Here is a 25,156-nt window from a genome sequence, read left to right as displayed (position 1 = left end):
CAGTGCAGTCAGATGCCGAAAATCATCTCACAATTGTTTAACAGCGAGAAAGATGTGAAGAGGCCAAGAAAAGGGCGAATATTCCAGAGGCTTAAGAAAGTTAGGCACATATCTTTCATAAGCTCCATTGAAAATCCAAACAAATAATTTCTAATGACATTAAAAATGGACTGGAGTCAGACAGGGATACCCACAGAAGCGCTTGCTGGGGGGGTGGGGGGGAGAGGGGGATGTGCAGTGAAGAATGTTTGTTGTTGATTTTTTTGTACACTGAGAGTATTTTTAAAGGTTTAGTAGTTGTGTTGGAGAGGGGAGAGAGCATGAAGATGTGTTGGAAGGAGGCAGGGTATAAGCAATACAAATAATGAGCAAAAATGCATCCTGAAGGATTTCAGATGTGAGAAACGTGGGTTGTGTTGGACCCTGAATGTTCAGGCTGCCTGAGGATGCAAATATTGGTGACCAGCGGGAAGGAGGGGTTGTGGAGGTCAGCGCGATGGTAGAGGAGAGACAATGGGCTCCTTTGCAGCACCAGCCTGCCTTTCACTTCACAAAAAAGGTTTTTGTAATTCAAATGAAAGCAAACCCTCCTTAAGAAAGGAATCCCTCTTTGGAGTGAGAAACACTGCGATATATTTCACTCTCACTTCCCTTTTGGTTTCACCTTCCTTCATCAATTAATGCGTGAATGAATTCAGGCTTTTTTGTGTTGCTGCAGCATTCAGGTGTAAACATCAGTACAGCCAGCAATGCAGATGCAGCTGAGGGGTTTTTTTTTTGGAGCTATGTTTTAGGTTTTTTTTTCCGAGCAGTGCTGTTAGTGTTTTTGTGATGAGTCCCAGAATACTACCATGCTGAGAATGCCCAAGCACATTAATTTTGCATGTATTAATTCTCAGTGCAAACCCAGCGTTCTAATGTTCCATGCTGAGACACACTCACTGCCCTGGAACTTTGTATTTGCAGATACTGTGAGACTGTTATGGGCAAGGAGGGTGGTCTGAGCTCAACTTGTCACCCAGGCTGTCTTGATGGGAAGAGAAGGCATTTCTGGAGTGTAATTCAACCTTTCTTCTCAGACACCACTGCTGGAGTGCAGTGACTCATCCTCTGGAACTGCCTGCCCGTTGTTTCCTGTTGCAGAGACAGCCTGTGGCACTCACTTAGGGTTGGCTACAACTTCCAGGAGGGTGCAGTTGGATGAGGTGAACTCTAGACACAGCAGTGTGATGAATACAACTGTCTTGCAGTCCCTTGTCCAGAAGGTCACAGAATGTCTGACTCACTTGAGTACCACTGAAATTCCTAGTGCTATGCAATGCCAGTATTTTGCCGTGGTTATTCCTTAAAGTGGATGTTATGGACAGTAAAACTCTCGATGGCAAGACAGATATAAATCAGCCATACTGTAACTGTATGGGCCTTAATGCAAGATTGGTTAAGGGCAGATCAGTTGGGAACTATCTCAGGCATAGTTTACGTTAGCAGGGGCCCTTGCTCTTATGTAGTATATAAAGAAATAATCTGGTTTGTTTATTCAAGTGTCTTAGTCATACATACACTTCCATGATTTTAAGCAGCTGAGTTTCTGAATGCTTCTCCATACTTCATTCGGTGTTTATCAGGATTCGCTGTATGTCAGACCAAGGAAGTGAGGAAGAAGAACTTTCAAACTGCCAGCATCAGTATTTTATCCACAATTATTAAGCTGTGAGCGTTAGAGGAGGTTTTGTAATGTTTATAGATGTTTCAGGTGAAAGCATCTCTTGATGTTACATCTGGGCTTTGCAGTGTTACCTGCAGCTGTTTTGTGATGGTCTTCACAGTTTCATCTGAGAGGAGGAGTCTACTTTTGCATGTGATCATGCAGTCTTTCTTAGGAAATGGTGATTCATGCTGCAGCATCCATGGATTTGTGTGTGAAATTGTTGTAAATGACAACACGTGAATAAAAAGTCATAAAAGAAAATGTGGATGTGGGGCTTGCAGTTGGGAAATATAAATAAGGAAGACACTGTCCTCAGGAATATGGGAGTAAGAGTTACAGACAGACCTTCGTATTTGCTTTACAAAGACAATTAAATGAATATCCCAGGGTGTAGGTGATCAGTATCAGTAGTTCATCTCATTTCACATGTAATGTAGCTTATGCAAGAGTTGTAACTTTTGGAAAGAAGTGTGATTAGAGTAGATCAGTAGAGTAGATCAGTACCTTCTGCTTAGCAATAAGCAGTTGGTGCAACCTCACAGTAAAGGCTGCCTGAAATGTTTGCAGAGAGTGCATTTGATATTCTCTAACGTGCATGACTTCTTTGATTTGATTTATTTTTCTTGAAATCTTTTTGGTTAGTTAATAGTTTAGTTCCTCTTCAAGTGACAGGTCAAAATATAAACATGTACCAATAAGCTTTGAGGCTTTAGAGCCAATTCGATGCACAGGAAATCTGAAATTAGGGCAATAAAGGATATTTCTGATGCTATTTCCTCTTATTAAACACCTCTGCCTACAAGGCAAGTCCCTGTTCAGCTGTTTTCTGACTACTAAATTTGGCTGCAGATATGAGCTCTTTGCAGTATTGCTCTCTCACAGCTGTGCCTCTTTATTGTTTCAAACGGTTCTAAAGAAAAATGGTCTCCATAAGTGAAATACCTTTTGAAAGAATTTCATTATAATGCACTCATCTGGTGCTTAAGTTATTTATTCCTTTACCAGATACTGATAACCTAAAATGTATTTTTATAGAAGTCTTAATACAGCAGCCAGTAATTGAGCAATGAGTGAATCCCAGATTGCTGATTTACAGTGTGAGAAGTATAGCAATTTACTCACTAAAAGTAATAGATTTGTTTCAGTCTTGCTCCACTTTACTTATTAGTAGTGATATCAAAGGAGTTCCTGCTGACTTAAGCTGTTCTAACCGAAACTTCACTACTGAAAAACCTGAATCACACCTAGCATTCTACATAGGTATTCAGGCTTTTGTCCAGGAAGGGAAGAGATGCTCAAAGGCTGAGTTTATACCAAAATGACTTTATCAGTCTTTAAATCCCATCTGTCAGCAGATTCGGGTTAATAGCGTGCACTGCTGCACGGTGCTCTGGGGAAAGCAGAGCTGAAGTAGGTCCATCTGCAATTGGAATGACTTGATAATTTGATAACTCAAAGCTGTACTGGTATTCAGAAGAACATCTTCATTCAGTATTTAGAATGTTCTTACATTCAGTTTAGACTTTGTTATGGATATAAGCATGCTTACTTGCTCTGGCTAATAAAAAAGAACTGATGGGATTTATATTGTATAAATAGCCATGTACTGTCATTGTTAGATTATTTTGAGATTATTTACTGCATTGTCTTTCAGACTTCAGATCAGGGGAGAGATGCAGTTCACATGTGAGATGCAGGATGTTTTCTGTCATTTGTGCTGCGCTTTTAGATTTTAAATTGCATATCTGGTGGAAAGCTTAAGAAGGTGATCAGGATGACAGGGTTCAAAGCTAACAATTGAGTAGTGTGAGCAAGGATGCACCTGTTCTTAGAACACAAACTTCAGCAAATATTCACTTTGCATCTCTGGACTATTTTGGTAGAGCTGTGTTCCCACAGAACTGTCAGGTGGCTTTGCTAAAGACAAAAGTATTTTATTTGTATATAACTGGTACTGCAATGGGGTCAAAACCATATCTACCAGCCACACTTACTTATTCAGGTGATTTTTAAAATAGAATTACAGTTTCAAGTTCCTCTTTGAGTCTTTCTAACAGATTTTACTTTGCATTTTCAGAGATGGATTAAGGTATATGTGCTACACTGTGGTTGCATGATGAAGATGCTAACAGTGATCAAATGGGGATATTCACTGCTCACCCAACCTCCTCTGTTTTTCCACTATGATGTTGTTTTCTTGAAATCTGAATATCAGCAGTTTATCATCAGTTAATCTAAATTTAAGCAGTTGTTCTCTACAGACTGTTACATAATTGTCCATCACTTGTTGAAACTGCAGTCACCTGTTCAGCAAACAGGTTTCACAGGACCGTGCTTTCAGCTCTTGCTCCTTATAGATACGCTATCCAGTTGCCACAACGTTGCTTATTTCTGTTCTCCCTTTCATTTCCCTTTGGGTTATGCAGTTTGCCTGCCTTGCTGTTTAATGAGAAATCTCTTGGTATTTCTGAACATTTGAGGAAGTGTTTATTAAACTCGAATCTTAGGAAGGGTCATGAGCAAACCATCACTGCCTCGTCCCCAGGATTAGCCATGTGTTATGGTAGGACTACAAGTCCACGTTCAACAAAAGCTGTTTGAAAAGCACTTAAGGGAAATCTCAGCTGATTAAGTGTGCTTTATGTGAGAGCAATTCACAATTAGCATCTTCTCTTACACTGCGCTTCTTGCTTTTGTGGTTCAGAGATGCAGCAAAGACATTCCACAAGCAGTGAGATTTCATTGCAACTATGGATTTTAAGAGTAATGAACTGGAGAACAACACATTTTAGGGACATTACAGATACTTGTTTGGTAAAATGAAATTTTGTACCTAAACTGCTTTCTGGATTTGTAATGTGTTTCTCTTGGTCTTTGTTGGAAGGAGATGGCTGTTTCTCCAGCCATTATGAACTTACTCAACATGACATAGTGCAGAAAGGAAGCCTTTCTCTGTGCTCATTCCAATTTGTTATAGGTTTTCTTGAGTCCTGCAAGGCATTTGTACTGTAAGACAAAACTAGAAGCTGTGTTTCTGCATGACATGAGGAGCCCTCAGCCATGGCCTGCTGGGTCTGGAAGCAGCACATCTCTAGGGCAACAAATCACAATGCACAAATAAATGTTATGTTGATGCAGCAGCAGAATTTTAAACAAAATCCCCTGTAGGCTGTTTTCCTAATGATTAGCATGCACACATAGAAGGTGAGACCTTCATGGGGTTTTGTCAGGATAACAAAAATCTACCAGTCTGCTTTCCCACTTTTGCCCTACATTATGCAGTGACCTGTTTTTGCTTTGGACCCATTGGCTCTACCAGTCCTCCTCCCTTCACTGATGTGGCAGCAGCAGTTTGCCCTACAGCTTGGGTTGCTCAGAGACCTGGGGCTGGCCCAGTGGGAGCACAGCAAAGCACTAAAAATGGCAAGAGAACAAAATCAGCAACTATGAGCATAAGAAATATGTCAAATTTTCATCTGCCATCCTCCTATCTGTGAAATGCTAACCTTTTATCAATCATGACCAGCATACAAAGGGAGCAGTCTGCTTTTGTTACCTATTAATTTCTTTCTAGCTCTTCAGTAGGTCTTAACCATCTGATAAGTGAGTTTTATTTTGGCACAGAGTGCATCATTAGTTGTTGTCCTTTGTAGGATCCACGCTACTTTGTACATGTAGGAAACTGACAGCATGAGGTATTGAGAGTTCTATGAATTGTACAGGACAGAGGATCGTGGTCATCCTTCTATATCCTAGGAATAGTTGTCACAGCCCTCCAATAGTTGCTAAGAAAGCTGTCCGCCATGCTTCCATGTATCTTTTGAGGTTAGTGAGCCCATTTTTGCAGAGATCAAAGGTGTTATGGATTAGGGGAGAACTGTACTGAAAGTCCCTTGTGGCAAAGGTCCAGGACTGAGTCTGTTGCATACATGTATGAACTGTCCAGAATGTGAAGAGGTCAGGGGAGATGGAACAAATGGTGTTTGCTTTTGTAATATTTCAGATGGCCAGAATAACTCTTACTCCTTTAAGCACTTACTTTTCAATGAAACGGTATTCTGTGGAATATAAGATATGGGCCTGGCACGTTCATAACACGCTTCTCTCACTCTTTCTCTACTTCCCCCACCTTTGTTGTGTCTTGCCCCAAGTATCTGTCTGACTTCGCAGATGAATCAATGGATTTGTCTGGTGGACAATCACACTGCTCCCTGTAGCTGTGTTTCCTGAGGGGTTGCCTACTAGTTGTGTGGTGGGGCTTAGAGCCTGTGTCACCAGGTGAACAAAGGGGTGGCATAGGTACAGATGAGCTGGGAGCCTGGTAAAGCTGGTAGCACAAAAATAACTTGAAGTTTGGAAAACACTGACTTAAATGTCAGAACAACATCTCTTGGAAAAGGGCTGCTTTTTCTGAGCTAGAAGTAGTTTGGAAGAAAAGCAGTGTTGTCATGTGAACAGGGCATGCAACATTAACTCTATGGGCTGCTGTTTGATCGGCATGTTTATTGTGCTTTTAATATGAAAGACTGTTATGCAAAAGATTCTGTTTGCAGATGAAAAGGTATTGAGCACTGGGGAACAAACAGTTCTGCATCTGCTAAGTTCAGCGTTTTGAGGGCTTGTGTTTTGGAAAGCATGCTACTAGTTTCCAGAATTAACCTCTCTTGGAGCTGTCTTGTTTTACCATTAGTGAAGAGACTAGACTGCTGCTTGTGCACAAACCAGAGGCTGCAGGAGGTGTGACTGGCTATCTGTGGAGTTGTTGGTCTCTTCTCCTGTTGTGTATTTCATCCTTACTAATCTCTCCCTGCTTCTGTGCCTTTCTCCTTTTCCCCCCCTCTTGTTTTCTCCATTTCTCATGCTCCAGTTAAATGATCTTTTCAGACAAGCATCACAGAAAGGCTGTTTTTTAGATTAACACAGACTCAGCTTCTTATATTGACTGGCCTGAAACAGATAATGTGATTTGCACTTCTGCTTACCAAATCTCTATTATTAGACTGAACACACTGAGACTAATATGCAGGTATATAAGTCACCAGTGGAGCTACTAATTGGGTAGATTAATTAGTCATTGCAATTGGATTTGTTGTCTCCAAACAGACAAGATTAAAGCAAGGAAGGGTCTCTGACTGGCTTATATTTTGTGGATAAATGACTTCAATATGACACGCTACCTCGTATAAGTCAGATGGCTGGTTATTAGTGCCTGGATATCACACCCAGCAGTGAAGTGGGAGGGCAACACCTCCTGTCAGTCCTCCTGCCATTTATCATTATGCCGAATACTTCATCTCAGGCAGCTCCCTGACTTCTGCCAAGATTCTGGGCAAGGCGGATGGGCTGCTTTTCATAAAATGGCTGTTCTGCCACTGGGACACATGTCCTGTGCCTTTAAAGCAGGAATCTGTTCTTCAGATGTCTCAATCCAAGCAACCTGCTCCATATTCTCTGTATCTAGCTGCAGTCTAAGCAGGATCCCCTTCCTGCTTAGTGGTACAAGAGGAGGAATGTTCTTGTGGTCCTTGACATCTGTTCACAAAAAGCAGATTGAGAACCTAAGGTCCAAAACAAATGTAGAGTCTGTGTGCCTCTTATTTCAATTTCTTTTTTATTGCTGTCTGTCCTGTAAAGACTGAATAGGTGGAGTAAAAAAGAAATGCTGTGTGCATCAGCTGACGTGGGCATTGCTCAGGAGTGGTTCAACTTTTTAAAAAGACTTCTATTATCAAACTGAAACAAAGCTGCTTTGTACCATAAACACAGAGAATGGACCCATTTCCCCTGTGTCTCAGGTGGCTAAGAAAAATTCTGTCCCTCTTTGTTAGCGGTGATCCCCAGGGCTCACCCCTCTGTGTGGGAGGCGACATAGAAACCACTAAGCAGGACTGAGGAAAGCCCTCTCCCCTTCTGTGTATGGTTGGTGTCATTTGTTGGAGCAGATTCTGTCTTCAGTGGTTTCCTTTCACTATCACCTGCAGGTATTTGCATCTCTCTTTGCTGACTTCTGTGAAAGGCAAAATTCCCTGCTTTCACTTCAGAAAAGCCTTTTAGCCCGTGGTTGCTGAGGAAAGGGGAAACCTGACCTAGATGAAGAGTTCCAGCATTGTTTCACAGTTTTTAACCAGATAAAGCACAGCAAACAGGATAATGTGTCCCATGCATTGTCTGGAGAATTTCATTTCCCTTCCCCAATTATCGAGTCTGTTGAACTTGCCCATAACTATAATCCACAGCTCTGATGTCCATCAGCTCCAGCACCAGGAATGTCCTTTCTTAATTTTGTATTATTTGCAGTCTGTTTCACTGCCATCCATCCCAAAGCCAAAACAGCTGCATCTCAGAGAGAAGGGAAACGTCCAAAAAACAGCACAATCAGAGCCTTGCTGTGCTCTACTGGTAGCAACAGATAATTAAGCCTAAAAATTTCAGCAGAAGGAAGACATCTATTGCCAGACAAAACCCAACAGCGCTTCAGGAAATGTCTTTTCTATCATCCTAAAGGCAGCTCCGAGTCTAAGAACTGTGGTGATTTGATATGTGGTTATATTGTTTCAGGTAATCAGGCACACTGTGTTGTTGGAAAGTAAGGGGATATAAAGAAGTGAAGTCAAACTTTATGAAGACGTTTGAACATTGCTTTTCTCTGCAGGCATTTCTTCATCGGATCCGCCAGAACGCTGTGGACAAAGCTGAGAAGTACATAACAGAAGAGAATGTTAAGGTATTTCTTCCATCTTCCTCATTGTTAGGGATTTAATCGGTAATGAAAGGCTAGATTCACGGATGTGGATATCAAATATCCTTTTACTTTTCTGATGATTGTTATTAAACTGCTGCCCAGAGGAAAAGAAGCCTACACTGATGCTTTTTCAGTCTGCTTGCCCATTTGTTTAGCTTTCATCTTCCAACTTTTTTTTAGTCCCACCAGCTGATTTCAGTAGAATTTGATAACAGTGTTGTCAGGAGCTAATTTTTGGAAAGGCTTGTGAAATGGTAGAGGACACAGAGACCTCATTAGCGTCTTGAAGGGAAAGTCACAGAATGCACTGCCCTTGTGTGTTTTGCTTGACAGTAATCAGTGAGCCAATTTGCATCTGTTGTCTCTTACAAATCTAAAATTGATGAGAGTTATGAGGAGGTGGCAGGGATATCTAATTGGGTTGTAGTAGGAAGGAATTTGGACTCCTGTGGGAGAGCTGAGAAATGGAAGACCCTTGGATGATGAAGTTCCTGCATGAATTTTGCAATGGAAAGACACATAAGATACAGAAAGTGGCTATGGGGTATTAGCTCTTACAATGCCTATGGTTGTAGGAGTCCTTGTTGTGATTTATTTTCATAAAAGTAAGCAACACTTGCATGTAGTAATTTGACTTATATGTGTATGGCAAGGAAAGTTTTGTGTGAGACCAAAATCCTCTTTGTACACATGCATAAATGAAAGCTCATGATTGGTGGGAGAAGATGCAGTGTCCACCATCAGAGGCTTGCTTTTTGGGCTTACCTTTGATCTCACAGCTCCTAAATCAGCAGAGACTTTGCCCTTTACGTTAATGACAGCACAGTGAATCAATAATAGGTACATTACACAGTCTAGCACTACTGCAGCTGGTGTGTATTTCCTCAAGTCTGGCTCATCAATTTTTACTTAGTAGTATTACCAGAAAGTCTAGAAATCCAAGCAGGGATCCAGCCTCCATTATGGTATTCATTCACTGGATTAACAGTACTGTACTACTAATTGAGTGGCTACACTAGGTGGTGGTAGCAAGAAGATCTGGAGAACTGGTGGGCTAAACCTCCTTGCTGTCTTCAAATTCAGAAGCTCCTGGTCACTGGAAGGTCGCTATTAACAGTCTGGAGTAAGTTTAGAGGTAACTGGGGGAAAAGTAGACAATGACTATTGGCAGTAGGTGCTGTGTGCAGTGAAACAGTAAAAATAATAAGCTCTGCTGAAGGAATAAACCTACACAACCATTTGCTAATTTGACAAATAGCTGCAGAGGTTGATAACAGTTGTTAATTCTGCCATTATTCATGTATTGTTATGACTGCCATGTACTCAGATGTACTGCTCGCAAGACCCATGCAAAAAGTCCTTATTTTATCTACTGATTAAATGTATTTATATTCTAAAGTCCATCACAACCTCTGGGGAAGTACTGCTTCATTTTTGTGTCATTCTTGAACTGCCTGGAGGTGCCTTGATGAGGCCACTGTGAGACCTCATTAAATCTATTACAATATTCAACTTATAATAACACAGCTTCTCTTTGATGAGAAAGATCTACACTTAGCTGTGGTGAAGTAGAATCACAAAGGCATGTTTTTCTGATCAGTGTTATCCCTTTCCCTTCTCAAACAATTTAATTGTCCATCCTGCAGTTGAAAGATGATTTGTTCTTTCATTCTGCAAACCTTTGCTTGTAGAGGCAGGACAGACAAGACTGTGTTGGCACTTCCAATAAGTCTGCCTGCTATTATTAAGTATCTTGAGTCATTAGGGAGCTGTGAGGTGGCTAGCAACAGAAAAAGTGGCAACAGAGAGTATATAAGTGGTTTGGCAGCTTATGTAAAGAAAATCTTGTATTTTTCTCCCTGTCTTCATGCAGCAGGAACGTCTAGAGGAAAATCCAGGATATTCCAGCAGACAGTCTCCTCTAAGCAAAAGGAGAAAGTACTTTTTAGAATAACATGAGATAATACTCCTGGTATTATTTTTGCAGGCTTCTCCTACAGCTGCCACTAAGCATTGGTACTTACAGTAGCCTTTGGTCACTGCATCCCCTTCTAGAAAGGCTGCCTTGAATCCTATGCCCAGCAAGGATTTATAATTCCTTCAGTGACAGATGGCTGCAGCAGTATCAGCAGAAATATCACAATTTGTTCCCTGCCCTATGTGAAGATAACTGCTGATATGTTGGTAGGATGGTGACGTCATTTTATTGATACAGAACAGTGAAGACAGTACAACTTGATGGTGTACACAAGCTGCCAGACATGGATCCTCCTGGTGAGGTTTATAAGTGGTGACTGCATCAGATGTAAAAGCAAATGTAGCTGAGGTCTTTCTGCTGCCTTGATTTTTCAAGTGACTTTTGTTACCTGCAAAATCTGCTGCAAGCAGAGCTCTGCTGGCCATCACGTAATTTATTAGACTACACAGATATTCCTTGAATCACAAAATACCCTCCTGAAGACTGCTCCTGAAGGATAAAATCATCCCTGACAGATGTTTTCCTCTTCCTTGTTAATCCCCTGTTGGCATAGCTTCTGGCAAAAGCATGCAGGCAAAGGCTAATGTGTCATCACATTGCTTTCAGTCATGCTATAGAATCATGGGCTCTTCAGATTTGCAGTGGAAGTTTTCTGGAAGCAATCAGTCCCAGCTTCCTGTCTTATTTTCTGATGGGTTCAGAACCCATTAGTGCAAGTACAATGTGTTGGAATATTCAGTTTATTCAGAGCCAGGAAAAGCAATGAGGCACAAGTATGCACATGTGCAGTGAGGACTGCCATTATCTTGGTGTTTCTGAAGTGAGAGGTGAGCAAAGACAAGAAAGATGCCATATGCTGTGCTTTGCATACACAGCCAGCTTGCAGGGGTTTGAGGAAGAATGTTCTTTCTATCTTTGCATAACACAAGGTATAGAATTGTGTCTGGGTACATGCATAGAAGGATCTTCAGTTCTTTACCCTGTCTTCTACTCCTGGAAAACCAGAGAGAAACTGATTTTAAACCAAGTCTGATTTTATTCCTCCTTTAAGGATTAGATAATAGTTTACAGAATTTTGTAATTGCTGCTGCATCACCATCCAGCAGGCAGAAACAGTGTCTCATCTTGTGCATAAGTCCTCTGCATAAAGTGAAAAAGTTTACTTTTCACTTTAAAGATGCTTTGGGAAGTGTCAGAAGATCTCCCACCACATACCAGGAAGCTGAAGGCTGCTCTGTCAGGCTGCATTCTTTGGGATTTGTAGCAGTGACACATGCTCTATAGCAGCCCTGAGAGGCTGCTTCTACTATGAAAGCTGGTTTGACTACACTGCAAATCACTTTGCAACTGGCATGGCTAAAGCAAAGTGATGGACAATGCTGTTTGCAATGTGTATATCACTGCAGTCTCCAGGCTTCGGTCTGCTCATTCAAGCATTCCTCCTGTGGCTGTCAATACTGATAGCTACATCATACTGCATCAGGACCTGGAAGTTTATTTTCCTTAGCACATGTATGTTAAATTCCTAGGGATCACTTAGCTGCAAGATTGTGCAATTTCCTTTCAGTACACACTGAAATTGAGGGCCTGTATCATGTTACAGATGCCTTTTACAGTCACGGTGGTTGGTAGAAGGGAACGCTAAAATTCTGCTCTTTTGGTTTAGAAATACTTTACACTGTAAACACTGTGTAAGTGAAAAGCTGGCTCCCACAAGGCAGAGATGTGGCTTACAGGTACATCTTTTGAGTGATAATTTCATGTTCCTGCCAAATTGGTTTGATCTTTGTGGTTTCTTTCACCTATTCAGTCTCATAGGAGACCTTCTCTAGACTTAAAGGAGGTTGTTTACATTCATCATGCTCAGGTGCTTGGAAAGATGACCTTCATTTAGGGTAGGTGCTTCAGCAGGCAATAAAGATTTGCATAGGAAAGAGACAAGATAGCAGTTATCATCTGTGCTTTAGGTCCTTTCATGACTAAGTCTAGAATCATAGTAGTTTGGTGCTAGTACTTTAATGTGCCCAACAGTTTTATTCATAGCTGACACCCGACTTCACTTTATGTATTTCAGATCTTATTTTCTAATATTGAAGACATTCTTGGTGTTCACAAGGAGTTCCTGGCTGCCCTGGAATTTTGTTTACAACCAGAACCTCAGTCTCAGCATGAACTGGGAAATGTTTTCTTAAAATTTGTAAGTACAATGACTTAACACTATCTGAAAATGCAGTTTCCTGTCTTAAGCTCCCATGCCCCTTAACTATTCCTAATCTCTAAGGCTTGTAGCAGTACTGTGACAATGTGTGTCTTGAATAAAACTTGAAGGTAGGGTGGGAAAAAACTTGTGAATGAGGTTAGAACAATGGAAACCACATCAAACTCAGCTAAACAACAAGGTATTTTTAGAAACCCTTCCTTTTCCCATTGAATTTTTTTTTCCTTTTTTTCTACACTCAACTAATCACACAATTGCTGAGAATTCGTCTGCTTTAGTTACAAATATTTCTGAAAAGCAGCACAATTTCAAATACATGAATAATGTTATTTGTATCTTAAAATAAAGGAAAGCTGCAAAAGACACTACTGCATCTACAGTAGAGTCTGTGCATACATTTGTCCTTCAGTAAATGAAAAGCAACATGAGATAGCTTATCTTGCACTTGATGAAGTACAGTGCAAGTTACCATACACAACCTTTTACCATGGAGTAAATGAATACCTGAGTTACGTAGCTCAAAAGTACAGAAAATTTGGCGTTTAGACTCAGTAGTAGATAGGAATGCCGCAACTACAAAATACAGAGTAGCTGTGGTTGCTGAAAACATTTTGATGGATTATTTTTGTGTCATCTGACTTTGTCTGATAGTTGTATTATTTGTTCTCCTATGCATTCACAATATGATTAAATGTGCCAACATGATTCAGTACCAGGTTGGTACTGCCAGGTGACCCGGGAAGGCACAGACCTGTAACAGGGAACAAGAAATTGTGGAATTGGAAATGAGAGAATCATGGAAATCAGAGAACCACTGCTTCTCTCATTATAATTTGCTTCTTATATTGCAAACTAATATAAGAATAGAGCACACTGATTGTATATGCAAGATCAATTATTGCATATTCTTAGTCATGAGGTGAACTCATCTAAATGCAAAGTTACCTGATTTACATGTATAATAATTCAAAGCTGCAGATTGTTTTTTGTATGCAGCTGCCCTCTTGAGAGGTCTGAAGAAATTAGAAAACATCTATATATAATAGATATTCCTTCAAATTCTTATTAACTGCATTAAGCCACAGGCCAACTTCCTATCAAAATATGTTCCATTACACTTTCCTAATCATAATTCATCACGTTGGAGTAGAAAGCAATTATGTAGCCATTCTTTACTCTTAGATCTTTACCAACTATTGATTTTATTTATGTTGTGACACTTAAAATAGTAGCATATATAGAGACAGTAGAATGTATTGAAACAGCACCCATAAATTGTGTTCTCTATAAGGAGTGACTGTCAGATGCTGAAGGACATACTGGTGTACTCAGTTGAAGACTTGAATACTCAGTAGAATCACTACCTACCAAGAAGATGTCCTATACTAACATAGTACTTGTTAGCAGTTGAATAGGGAAGAATCAATAGTCGGTTATGAAGAGAGGAAGGAATGGTGTGTCTTGTGTACAGATTGTGCCTGTCTTTTAGACAACTAGCCTCACTGTAGGTATTTGCATGTGAGGGATACAGGATTTGTCGTGTCATGGTACAGGCTTTCACAGTGAGATTTCAGCTGGAGATGACAGCAGTAATTGTGGTTCAGAGCAAGTTCCACCAGATTGCAGTTTTTGGATCCTGTTTGTGAGATCTGCGTATCCTAAATTCTCATTTCTTCAACACTTTTAGTTGGAATGGGCCTCTGGGATCATAGTCGATCCACTCACATTAGCTAGGACATCATTTTCCCCGGGTGTTCAACGTGGCAGGATTCAGATCTTGGCTAATGTTTGAAATAAACAAGCCAACGTTGCAAGAGCTCCAAAAGAGCAGCCATTTTTCACTGTAACTACTGCACATTGACTTTTGGAAGTCTTTTAACAGATGATGAAATGTGAAAGATTGTTTCGCTCTGGAAGACAGATATAGTTTGTCCTAGCGTACTTCACTTGATCAAATGATTTTAAGAAGTTAATTCTGATGTACTGGAATTACTTAAGGAGTTGCAGTTCAATAACAGACATGTGGATAGATAATAACAGATACGTGGACCATAACAGACATTAAAGAACACACTTCAGTTCAAAATCAAATCTGCTGCTTGAAAAATGGGACATGTAGAGCATATCTTCAATATCTAAGAGATACTAGGTGTTGAATAATTACACCTCATCAACATAGGCTTTCATGTGCAGGTCATGAAAATATAAGACTGCCTGCAGAGCAGAAGGGCAAAGGACTGACTGATAGCTGGTTTCTGTCCTTGCTGTGTTGGTAGGGCATTGGCAACTTAGTAGCTGTAGCTTATTAGAGTGGAATATGTTTTCAACTCATTTTTGGGAACAATGCTGCCTGAATGCTCAGCTTTTACTGTTTATGTCATCAAGAATATTGTTTTGTTAAGAATGAAATCTTTTATTTAAGTTTTTCATATTGACAAAATAGATTTTAGCCTGTTTTCAAAGAAGAAAATGTCATGGTTCATTAAAAATACATCCAGATAGAATGATTGCAGTTTACCCATGAGTCTTTCATGAAACTTCTGTCCAAAAACTGTTTTTAAGTTTACAGTAATTTGTGGGTTGTACTACTAGATCCAAAATGACATATGGATGAAAAACTAAACTATTGGATTAGACTTCTTAAATGAACTAAGAACAGTACAGACTTATTTTTGTCAATAAAGTCAGAAGGTCTATCTGTGTATCCAGCAGATTTGCTGAGTAAGAATGTGCCATTTTTATGGGGTCATTTTTCTGACCATAATTACTCTTTAATACAGTGTAACTGCAGGTTCCAAATTCCTGGGCTAACATCTGTAATTATGTAACTGATAATTTCCTCACCAGGAGATGGGGAGTCCAGGGCTGATTGTCACCCAGGGAGGAAATTAAACACTTCAGACACTGAGTAATTTAAAACATAGTTGTCATATTTGTGGGCCTCATGCATGAGGGGCAGCTGGAAAAGACTTGGTGAAAGCACTCTGGTGTGTGCATAATTATTGTTCTGCCTTGAGTTTAGAAAGGGATTTTGTCATGGTCTAAATATATCCTCCCCGAACTTCTGGCACTCAGAGCTGCAGTCAGAAACCTGAGCAATGACATTTTGTGTGCACTGATGCAGCGGATGCTGTTGTGTTAATGGTTACTATTTTTAGTCTCAAGCAGGCTGCTTGTGTGCATCTAGGAAGATGAGGGGAGGTGAGAGGAGGAAGTGTAGGAGAAACTTATCAATCTGTCTTGTCACTCTGCAGCTCTACAATTTAGGGATAAAAAAATCCCATGTCTCTCGCGCATCCATGCCTTTCCTGTACTTGGTGATCAGAATCTTTTGTTTCTTTCCAGCTTCCTAGTATTAAACTCCATTACTAATACAAACAGCTGTAGATGAAAGATGTCTTGAACATCTGCATTCCATCTCTTTGTGCCACATTTGATGGTTGTTTCATTTATTTTGTTGCTGTGTTTGGCGATGCATCTTTTTATTCTTAATTCTTCGATTGGAAGCATAAGGAGAGAAAACAATTTCAATAAATTACTAGTAAAAATAAACAAAAAATAATAAAATAAAATTTGAAAAGAAGTAATTTTCAGTTTCTGCGCACGTACATCTAGTCCTTGAGCACCTGACCAGAGCATCAAATTCTTCTAAGCTGGTGGTGGCTGGGACATGGTTCACTGTATGTACCTCAGTCTGGTTACAAAGCCACCTTTCTCCTCCTTGCATTTCTTTAATATGTTGGTTATTTTGTATTTATTCATCAAAATGCTTCCATCCAGGAGAGATGCTGTGGGCAGCCCTGTAAGACAGGGGATTTCTAGATGTTTGCTTCTTCCAGTGCTTGGCTTTTCCCAGCCACCGTTTGTTTCTTCTTCCTATAGCAGCAATTAGCATAGTTCAGAAATGTCAGTTCCATTTATGTTCCCTTTGCTTCTGGCTTTACTTTCCTTCTGTCTGCTTGTATGGAATACCCTGGCACATGAAAGTCCCTGAGATAGCAAAATCCACTCTTTCAGCAAAAGATGTACTGTTTCAGTGATACGTTGAACAGAAAAGTGCTGGGGAGGTCTGTGGTCAGAAAACTGATGCTAATTCACAAAAGTAAGTTAGGAATTAGGGGAACACTTCCATATAATATTTGCATGTGGAGATATTGTGCATATCATGTGAAATGCAACTCTAGCACATTGAGTGCACATTGCTTTGTGTAAAGAATTTAGCAGCAGACTCTGGCAATACAGACAGTCTAGTTTTCTCCAAGTCAATAAGTTAATGCTTTTTCTTGCAGAAAGACAAGTTCTTTGTGTACGAGGAGTATTGTAGCAACCATGAGAAAGCGCTCAGACTGCTGATGGAATTGAACAAGATCCCAACAGTGAGAGCATTCCTCCTGGTAAGCACCTTCTCTAGCACTCTTCACTTAATGGTCTGACTTTGTACTGTACTCATAATGCTCCTTTAGCATCCAAAGAATGCCAAACATTTTGCAGACATGATTCATTCCAGCTATAAAGCACTTGAGAAGGATGGATATTGAAATAATTGGTGAATTCAAGTACCAACTAAACACAGCTATGGTATGAATAATTGCAGTGGATACAGAAAAGAATTTTTAAAAACATGAAGAATAAAAAACAACAGCAGCAAAAATAACAGAAAAATTGAGCAAAGATTGTGAAAGAAGTAATGCAATAATTTATCATCAGGGCTGTGACTGGTTCCCTGCTCAATTCTCTGACCAATTCACCATCTGCAGACCCACCAGAAACATGTCGTCTGCTTCTGACATCCTTTTCCACATGAAGCCACTTGTGGGCAAGAATCGTAGACTGGATGAACTATTTTGGTGGCATCATTGCTGCTTGTATAAAAAATGGCCTAAATGGTCATCCAACTCATGAATATATTGGCATGTGTTGGGAGGAAGCGTGACATACAGCCTTTTTAAGGGCTAGACTGCAGAGAGAAACAACCAGTAGATAGAGCAAAGAGGGGTAGGTGTTCTTCCTTACAGCCTCCCCTCAATTCTCCTTGATTTTAGGTGTTATTTTCCTTGCTATGAATGGAAGGCATTTAGGTCGGGGATAGAGTATAGGTGAGGGACCAGTCAGCACTCTAGTTTTCTGTCTTAGTAAATGCTGTGAGGTGAAAGAAAGGCTGTTGTTTTGCAATGAACTTGATTCTGTTCTGTTTTTTGCTCTGCTTTTTTCCATTCTGCCAAAGGCATGCTGTTTCCTAATACAGTACAGCAGAAGAAAACTTCTTCATAAATGCCTGTCATAAGCAGGGCCAGTGCATTCTTTTAGCCACAAAATATAGACCTTGGAGGGAGGAGCAGGAACACACACACTGTTGGGTACTCAGAATTTCTTTATCACATCTGAGTTTCAATAAACCCTGCTAAAGCATTAGTTTGAGTCACCAAATGAGCCCTTCCTGTTCATGATCTACTGTGTTTCTGTTGAGAGAAACTTAAAGACAAGCAATGAAAATGGGTATAAATACTACCCTTCCCAACATCCAGAGTGTTCTCTGCATTTCAGCTGGATTGGCAACAAGCTCCTGTCTGTGTTGCCGGCAGCAGCTGGCAAACTAATTATGAGGCACATTAAAGATGTCGCACTGTCTGCTGTGGCTTTGCAGCAGTACCTGAATCCAAGAGATCCTTAAAATAACAGTAACTATGGGAGGAGAAGCTATGCTGAAATCTTTGCTTTGTTGTGGCTGTTATAATTTCTTCCAGGCCTTCACTCTTCTCTCCACTGCCTCCTAAAGCCAACACTATAATGCCACCATGCAGAGAGCTGCATTAAAATACAAAGCTTTGCTTGTGAGGATGGATTTGGCCCGATTACCCCCTTGCAGCTGCTGAAATACAGAATGTGGGAATGTGTTTGAAAAATCAGTAAGTGTTAAAGGGCATTTTTGAGTCCAGAGCTAGAGGGAGAGCTGAAAGGAGAGATGGGAAGGACTGAATCACCCGAGACTTGGAAAATTGGACAGGGAGCATTGTGAGCTGGTAGCCAATGCCACAGATCTAGAATAGCCCTGGGGAAGAGTTATTTTACAGACAACTGTCTGTAAAAATACCACTTAGAAATAATGAGATTTATGTCAGATGTCTATGAACAGTTCCTGAAGAAGAGAATTACTGAACTACAGCCAAAAGCCCACTATATTTCAGAGCGTATCTGAGCCACAGCACACATTTCACAGGGGAAGGTGTTATCAATGATGCCCCAAAGCAAGCACATCTTGACTGAAATGGATTTAAACATTTAAACTTCATCCTCTGTTAGCAGAGCAGGTTTGCAACTGGGGTGGTTATTGGAGCAAAGTTATCCAGATTAATGGCTGAACATAAGAAAGTAGCTTATCTCAAATAGATTTGAAGTCGATCTGAGTCCACTGCCAATCTCTGGCAGTGGGCAATGTCAGCATCTGCAGGGAAATATGTACAAACCTTACGTAAAAATGATCAGTGATTATTTATCGCACAGATTGTGGATTATTCTGAAGAAATAAGGGGATGGGTATTTTTTTCTATAACATATTCAATTCTTATATTTTCCTTCTGTGTCAGTCCTGAGAGATGAATTTCCGTAATCTATCAAGAAAATAAGCATCCCTTGTTTTGAGGTAGTGTGCGCAAACTTACCTGTGAAATGATTCTTACCAAATGCCCTTCTGAATGTGTTAGAACTCACTGTGTGAGTATTTCAAGAGCTGATCGGTTGATTCACCTGATTTTCAACCTAAAATCTGTTTGTACTTTTGTTTGGTGTATTGGTCCAGTATTATCTTGCTTAATATGTTAAAGCAGCACTGGAAGAGCAGTCATTTCCCCAGCTGGAAAAATGCCCTTCAACTTCTCTGTGAAGCTGTCTGATTTCCAGACAAAGAGCTAATGTTGGAACACAGCAGATTTATTATTATTATTATTAATATTGTGGTTATTATTATTTGTGAGCACCAGAATTACAAAAATCTGTTTTCCTTAAGTGTCATTGCTTTTTGCATCAGTGTTCTCCTTCTTACACAGTAGCCCTGCCTGCACAACCCAAAACTTCTTCTTCAGCATTATGTACTACAACTGCTTCAGGGCTACATTTGTGCTGTTTAGCCTGCCAGTGCATCCCTACTGTTTGTCCAGCTGGGCTTAGACATAATGTTTTGCCAGAGAATTGGTGGATGAGATGCTGATGACTCATTTGTTTCAGAGCTGCATTTGATTTCCTTCAGACATAGAGACTGTACTAGAGTTAATTATGTGATTCTTTATTTATATGCTTTATTTTATCCTTTGAGTGTTCTGAAAGACTTGTACAAACTTTGCATGGTGAATGAGAAAAATGGCTGTTTTGGTTGTAGGGGTAGATTGGATTCCTGAAGGTAACGGTGCATTCTAGATTTGCTGATTGTCAGTGTCTTGTTATGATGTTTTTTGAGTGACAAGCTGCATAACATCTTGGTGGGAAGAGACTTTTCTTTGCAGCCACTGCTATCCACAGCAGTTTTTCGTTTGCTGACTCATGGAGAACTTTGCAGCTTAAATTGATGTCTGTATTTCAGTGGAGAGTGAAGTCCCATTTCTTTTATCTTAGGAATGGTGAAGTTCTTTGTGACCATAATGTGTATTACAGAAACAGCAAGCAATGTCAAAGAGCATGTGAAAGTGTTGTCTGAGTTAATGTTAACTTCCTTTTTTGATTATAGAGTTGCATGCTTTTGGGAGGCAGAAAGACTACAGACATTCCACTGGAAGGTTATCTACTGACTCCAATTCAGAGAATTTGCAAATACCCACTTCTGCTTAAGGTAAACCAAAAAAGAATGTCTTTGGCTAGTTGTTTTACTCTTGGAGTGACTTTGCAACTTTTTAACCCTGGATTTCCTGTCACTGCTATTATCCTGACTTGTGCTTTTAGAGATTCAATGTTGTCTACAAAAAACGTCTTTTTATGGGTACAGCCAAAAGCTGGTTGATGACACTGTTAAATCTTGTAATGGTGTGAGTAAACCAGACAGGGTAAGGTACTCATCAGTTGACTTCAGATTTCTTCTGATATTTATTGAGACCTGACTGCTATTTTAGCCACTTCCTGAAAAGCTGCATGCAAATGGAACTGTATCAGTATTCTAAGGAACACCGTGTCTCTTGTGGATTGGAAACCAGATACACCTTTCATCACCAGGTTTTTAGTTTGAGCGTATTCAGGTCAGTAATGATCCAAATTCTTCATCATCTGACAGCTCTTTGGTGGCTTGTTTGAAAACCATTTGGTTGTCTCAGACAAATTTCCACTGGACAAGTGTAATTACAGAAATGACTCCTGCAATTTACACTAATTGGACCACTTGCTAGCTGGCATAGTGTAGGAGTTAAAGAACCAAAGACATAAAAAGAGCCAACTTACCTCTTATTCCTTCTGGTCAGGGCTGGGTGATGTACCTGGTGGGAGAAGGAAAAGGAGAAATCAGTTTCTAGGAGAGCTTACATCACCAGTAGTCTTGACGCCACATAATGGCTAAAAGCCACAGATTTTCATTGATGTTCAGTCTCATATTCTCAGAGTAATGCTGTATTTAATAAAATACAACTAATTCTCAATAAATATAAGCAGCAGCTATTTCTCATCTCAACAGAATGGTCCCTTCCTTAATTGTGGAGGAAAAGAATGACTCTGTGACAATCTGGTGCTCTTGGGCACAGGCTGGACCTGTGAATCAAGTGTACGTCATGTAAAATTATTGCAGTACTGTGTCTGTAAGTTCAGATTGAATAAGGACTTTTAAAGGTCCAGAGCAGTTAGCTCAATACTGATGTTTTTCCTTTAATAAAAGTCCAAATTCATCTGATGAATATTTAAATCATTTCTTTCCATCTCCTTGGAGCTTTCAGAGAAAAAAATTCAAGATCTGTCCTTCCTACAAGTGGAATCATTTTGCTGTCTGTGCAGCAGACACCCATCTTAAAATCTTACAGTACATGTTCATGTGCCATGTCTTGTGAGTGTAACTACTGAGACTTACATGCGCACAGACAGTTTAGCAGTTGAGTCCATCCAGTGGAATGAAGACTTCTCTTATGGTTTAAAAACACCAACAAAAGCCAAAGAACAGAAGAACATTCTTTGTTTGTTTCACCACAAATTCACAGCTATAAGTTATGTCCTATTCAAGGTTTGCCTGGTACTTGATAGTACAAAATTGTCAGAGTAAGTGCAAATGTTTCAGATGTGGAAGGAAAAAAGAAAGGCTGAGTGAAGAAACAAACTGATCTCTGGTAGTGCTGACCAGGAAATGTAGCTCTTCAAGAAAAAAGTAAAATAGACCTAAAACCAGCACAAACTTCAATTTAAGTGTTTGTTCTCCCTTTGCTCCTGAACTGCAGCTATTGCTCCAGAAATAGCTGTTTTGTATTCATGGGAATTTCATCTTATTTTATTTAATTCCCAGAGCAAACACATGCACTGTATTCCAGCTGATTTGAAAAATCGACACTTACCCACTTTCTTATTTGACTTTGTTTCTAATAGGAGTTTGTGAACATCCAGATTTTCTGATGACTTTGATATGACCTTGTTATAGTATAGTTAGTATAGCTAAGCAGTTAGATTTGATAAAGATAATATGAGCACAGTAGCTCAGACTTGCCAGTGTTTGAAAGCCAGCCTAAATACTAAAGCACATTTAAATGTGATAACTGCTTTTCCTTAATACTGTATGCAAGCATTGTTCTTTCAGAATAATAGCATCCCACACAGAGTCCATTTCAGTTACTTAATTAGGAATAACATACTGGAATATCTCCATATACAGGTACATTTTAAGCAAATATTATCTGTAATTTCCAGTGTAAAGTATGGCATCCTGTAATTGATAAACTTATATTTTGTTATCCTCTGTTGAAGCTTTTTGTGGTTTGAAACATGGGACTCAAACTTTGCCATTCGGTTTCACCATCTCTGTGCTAATTGAGCAGCAGTGATGTTATTATGTTTGTTCCCCGTACAGTTTTTATGTGCTCCAGAAGGCACAAGAGAGAATTAGCACAGACTCACTGGTCAGTAAGTTAGTTTTATCCCCAGTTTAAACCCTCCCTAATGTGACCATCTTCCACCTCTTTCCAAGCTGTCACAGTACAGTGGGAGATTTAAAGTCCATTTGGGTACATAGGTGTTCTGAATACTTGTCTGTTAGTGAAGAGCTTTGTCAGAAAAAGCGAGAAAGAAGCTTTGAGCAGCCTTAAACAAAATAGAACTATGCTTGTTGTGATGGACATTATGATTTGTAAGAAGAAGCAAAGGCAAACAGGTGTACAAAACTTGAGAGCACAGACTGAATGAGTGACCTACAATCCCAGCATGGATGTGGATACTGGAAATCTTACTGAGTAAATATTTCTATCAGAATGTTTTGCATTAAGGCAACTCTGTCTCACTGATAATAATTATGACTCCATATTAATTAGCATTAACTACGCTTCTTAGTTCTAGAAGCAGCTGTTGTGTAAACCAACCTCTGAACAAAAATAGCCATTTTCTCCTTAATAAAGAGCATTTATGTCAGCAAGAGGAAAACCCTAAGGGAGCAGTGATCATGAGTTAATCACACCACTGGGGGTGGGGATTGGATGCAGTCATTTATCTTTTTCTTCTTCCCAAAACACAAGAAACACACAGCACATGATAGCTGCCACCCATGGGCTCTGATAGCCCAGTGCTCACACAGGGGCTGTTTCTTAGTTGATATCTATTCTCTTAAGGAACTGCTAGGTCTGCAGCCAGAAATGCACATTCCACCTCTGATCCTTTAAAAATATAACGACTCCATGGAAGACTTAGTAATTATGTATTGCATCATGTGATGGAAGACTCGCTGGCCCTAGGAGAGAAAGAAAACCTAGAGGCAGAAAGCTGAGCATCCAGCCTGAGAGCCTTCTCAAAAGAAAAAGCTCAACAGTGAGGCAAACACAGACTGCAACAAGTGTGGTACCTGGGGTGTGAAAGGGAAAAAATGGAAGGCTGGTGGTGGATGAAGGAACTTGCTCTCCTCACTCTCCATCTCCCACATTCCTCCCAGCAGTGTTTAAGGAAGAAAATCTAGTTAGCCATAATTGAATATGCTTAATCTTTGGAGTTTTGTATCCCCTGTTCAGGAGTGTGATGTTGCTCTGAGATTCATAATATTGCCTGGTTGAAATCCAAGTCTATGTAGCACAACACTACAACATTAAGAGTTATATATGCCCTACAGAGTTGTAAGGAACACTGCCAGTTTATTAATCATACTTCTGTCTTTGACACTTTGTGTATACCATAGTGAATAACTGCTAATATATATAAAACATGTTTTTGTTGCACTTTAAATTGGCATATATTGCAGATTTGATGGTACATTTAATGTCATCAGTTTCACTGATTTACAGTTGCTTGGTTTTTACCTTCAAGAAACAGCTACAGAAGTTATGCAATGTAAATGTATACAGGATAAAAAAAAACCAAACTACTGTGATTGGCAGATGCAGAGCCTGGAGTAGCATCTATTTTCTGGTTAGTTTAAGTGGAAAATAGATTTTTAATACATGCAAATGTTAAAAACTGAAAATACAAATACAAGAATCCCTGAAACAGAAAGGACTGTGATTTTTCTGAGCTTTTTTTTTTGTCTGGGGGCGGGGAGCACAGTTTGGAATTGAATCTTTTCTTACCACATCTCTGTGAATTGATAAGAGATAGGGTGTCTTTGTTATCTGTAATCCTGAGATGTTCACTAAAATAACTAACAGATGCATCCCAGAAACCATGTTTTATGCATGCACTGGTTGTAGTGTGAAGCAACACAGCCTGGCAAGCAATGATTTGCTTGACATTAATAGTCACTGCACGGAATTAGTGTTAAAGCCATGTGTGGGTGATGAGAAGGGTATGAATATAGGAAGAAGGACTTTTTAAAATACAGGGACTTAAGTATTTAAACTGCAAAACGTGTTTGGTTGTCAGTTTTAGGTACACAATCATTTTCTGTGTAGCAACGGAGGATATGGGGAAGGATGACAGACTTTCTGTCTTTAAAAAGATCAGTTAAGCAGAATAACATCCTTTCTGCTAGGAAATATTAAAATTGTGTTTACATTTGAAAAAACCTCTCGTTTCCTTTGCCTGCACGCGTTGTTTGCTCATCATCCCCCCTGCCACCTCTTTGCATCTTCCTGTGCAATGTTCATGATGCTGAGCTCTCTCCTCACAGTTTTGTTGTTGTTGTTGTTTGGTTTTTTTGTGTGTGTGAAAAGCACAATTAGTAGGTAAACAAGTGCATGAACAGCCAATGTTGTCTTATGCGATTACTTCTTACATTTATGTTCTATTCTATCAAGAACCCTTTTAGCTATAAGCTATTTAAAGCTGTATATGATACTGAAATACTGTAGTTGAAAATCCTATTCCTACGTTGTGTAATTGAAGATTGACATTTCTATGAAGAGTTCTCTTTTTTGGGGGGAGGGG

General features: G+C 39.8%; 1 protein-coding gene across 1 annotated transcript in view; it reads left to right on the top strand.

The window, feature by feature from the left end:
- The window catches only part of PREX1 (phosphatidylinositol-3,4,5-trisphosphate dependent Rac exchange factor 1), a 139,123-nt gene that overhangs the window by 54,498 nt on the left and 59,469 nt on the right, over nucleotides 1–25,156 (top strand). Inside the window, exons 2-5 of the mRNA XM_032448639.1 lie at nucleotides 8,361–8,432; nucleotides 12,503–12,625; nucleotides 16,936–17,040; nucleotides 20,364–20,465. Of these exons, the coding sequence (XP_032304530.1) occupies nucleotides 8,361–8,432; nucleotides 12,503–12,625; nucleotides 16,936–17,040; nucleotides 20,364–20,465 (402 nt within the window). The remainder of the gene's footprint in view (nucleotides 1–8,360; nucleotides 8,433–12,502; nucleotides 12,626–16,935; nucleotides 17,041–20,363; nucleotides 20,466–25,156) is intronic.

This window comes from Coturnix japonica, chromosome 20 (assembly GCF_001577835.2).
Source record: "Coturnix japonica isolate 7356 chromosome 20, Coturnix japonica 2.1, whole genome shotgun sequence".
NCBI classification, from domain to species: Eukaryota; Metazoa; Chordata; class Aves; order Galliformes; family Phasianidae; genus Coturnix; species Coturnix japonica.
Note: the sequence above shows the minus strand (reverse complement) of the source record. Positions and strands in the feature narration are given on the sequence as shown.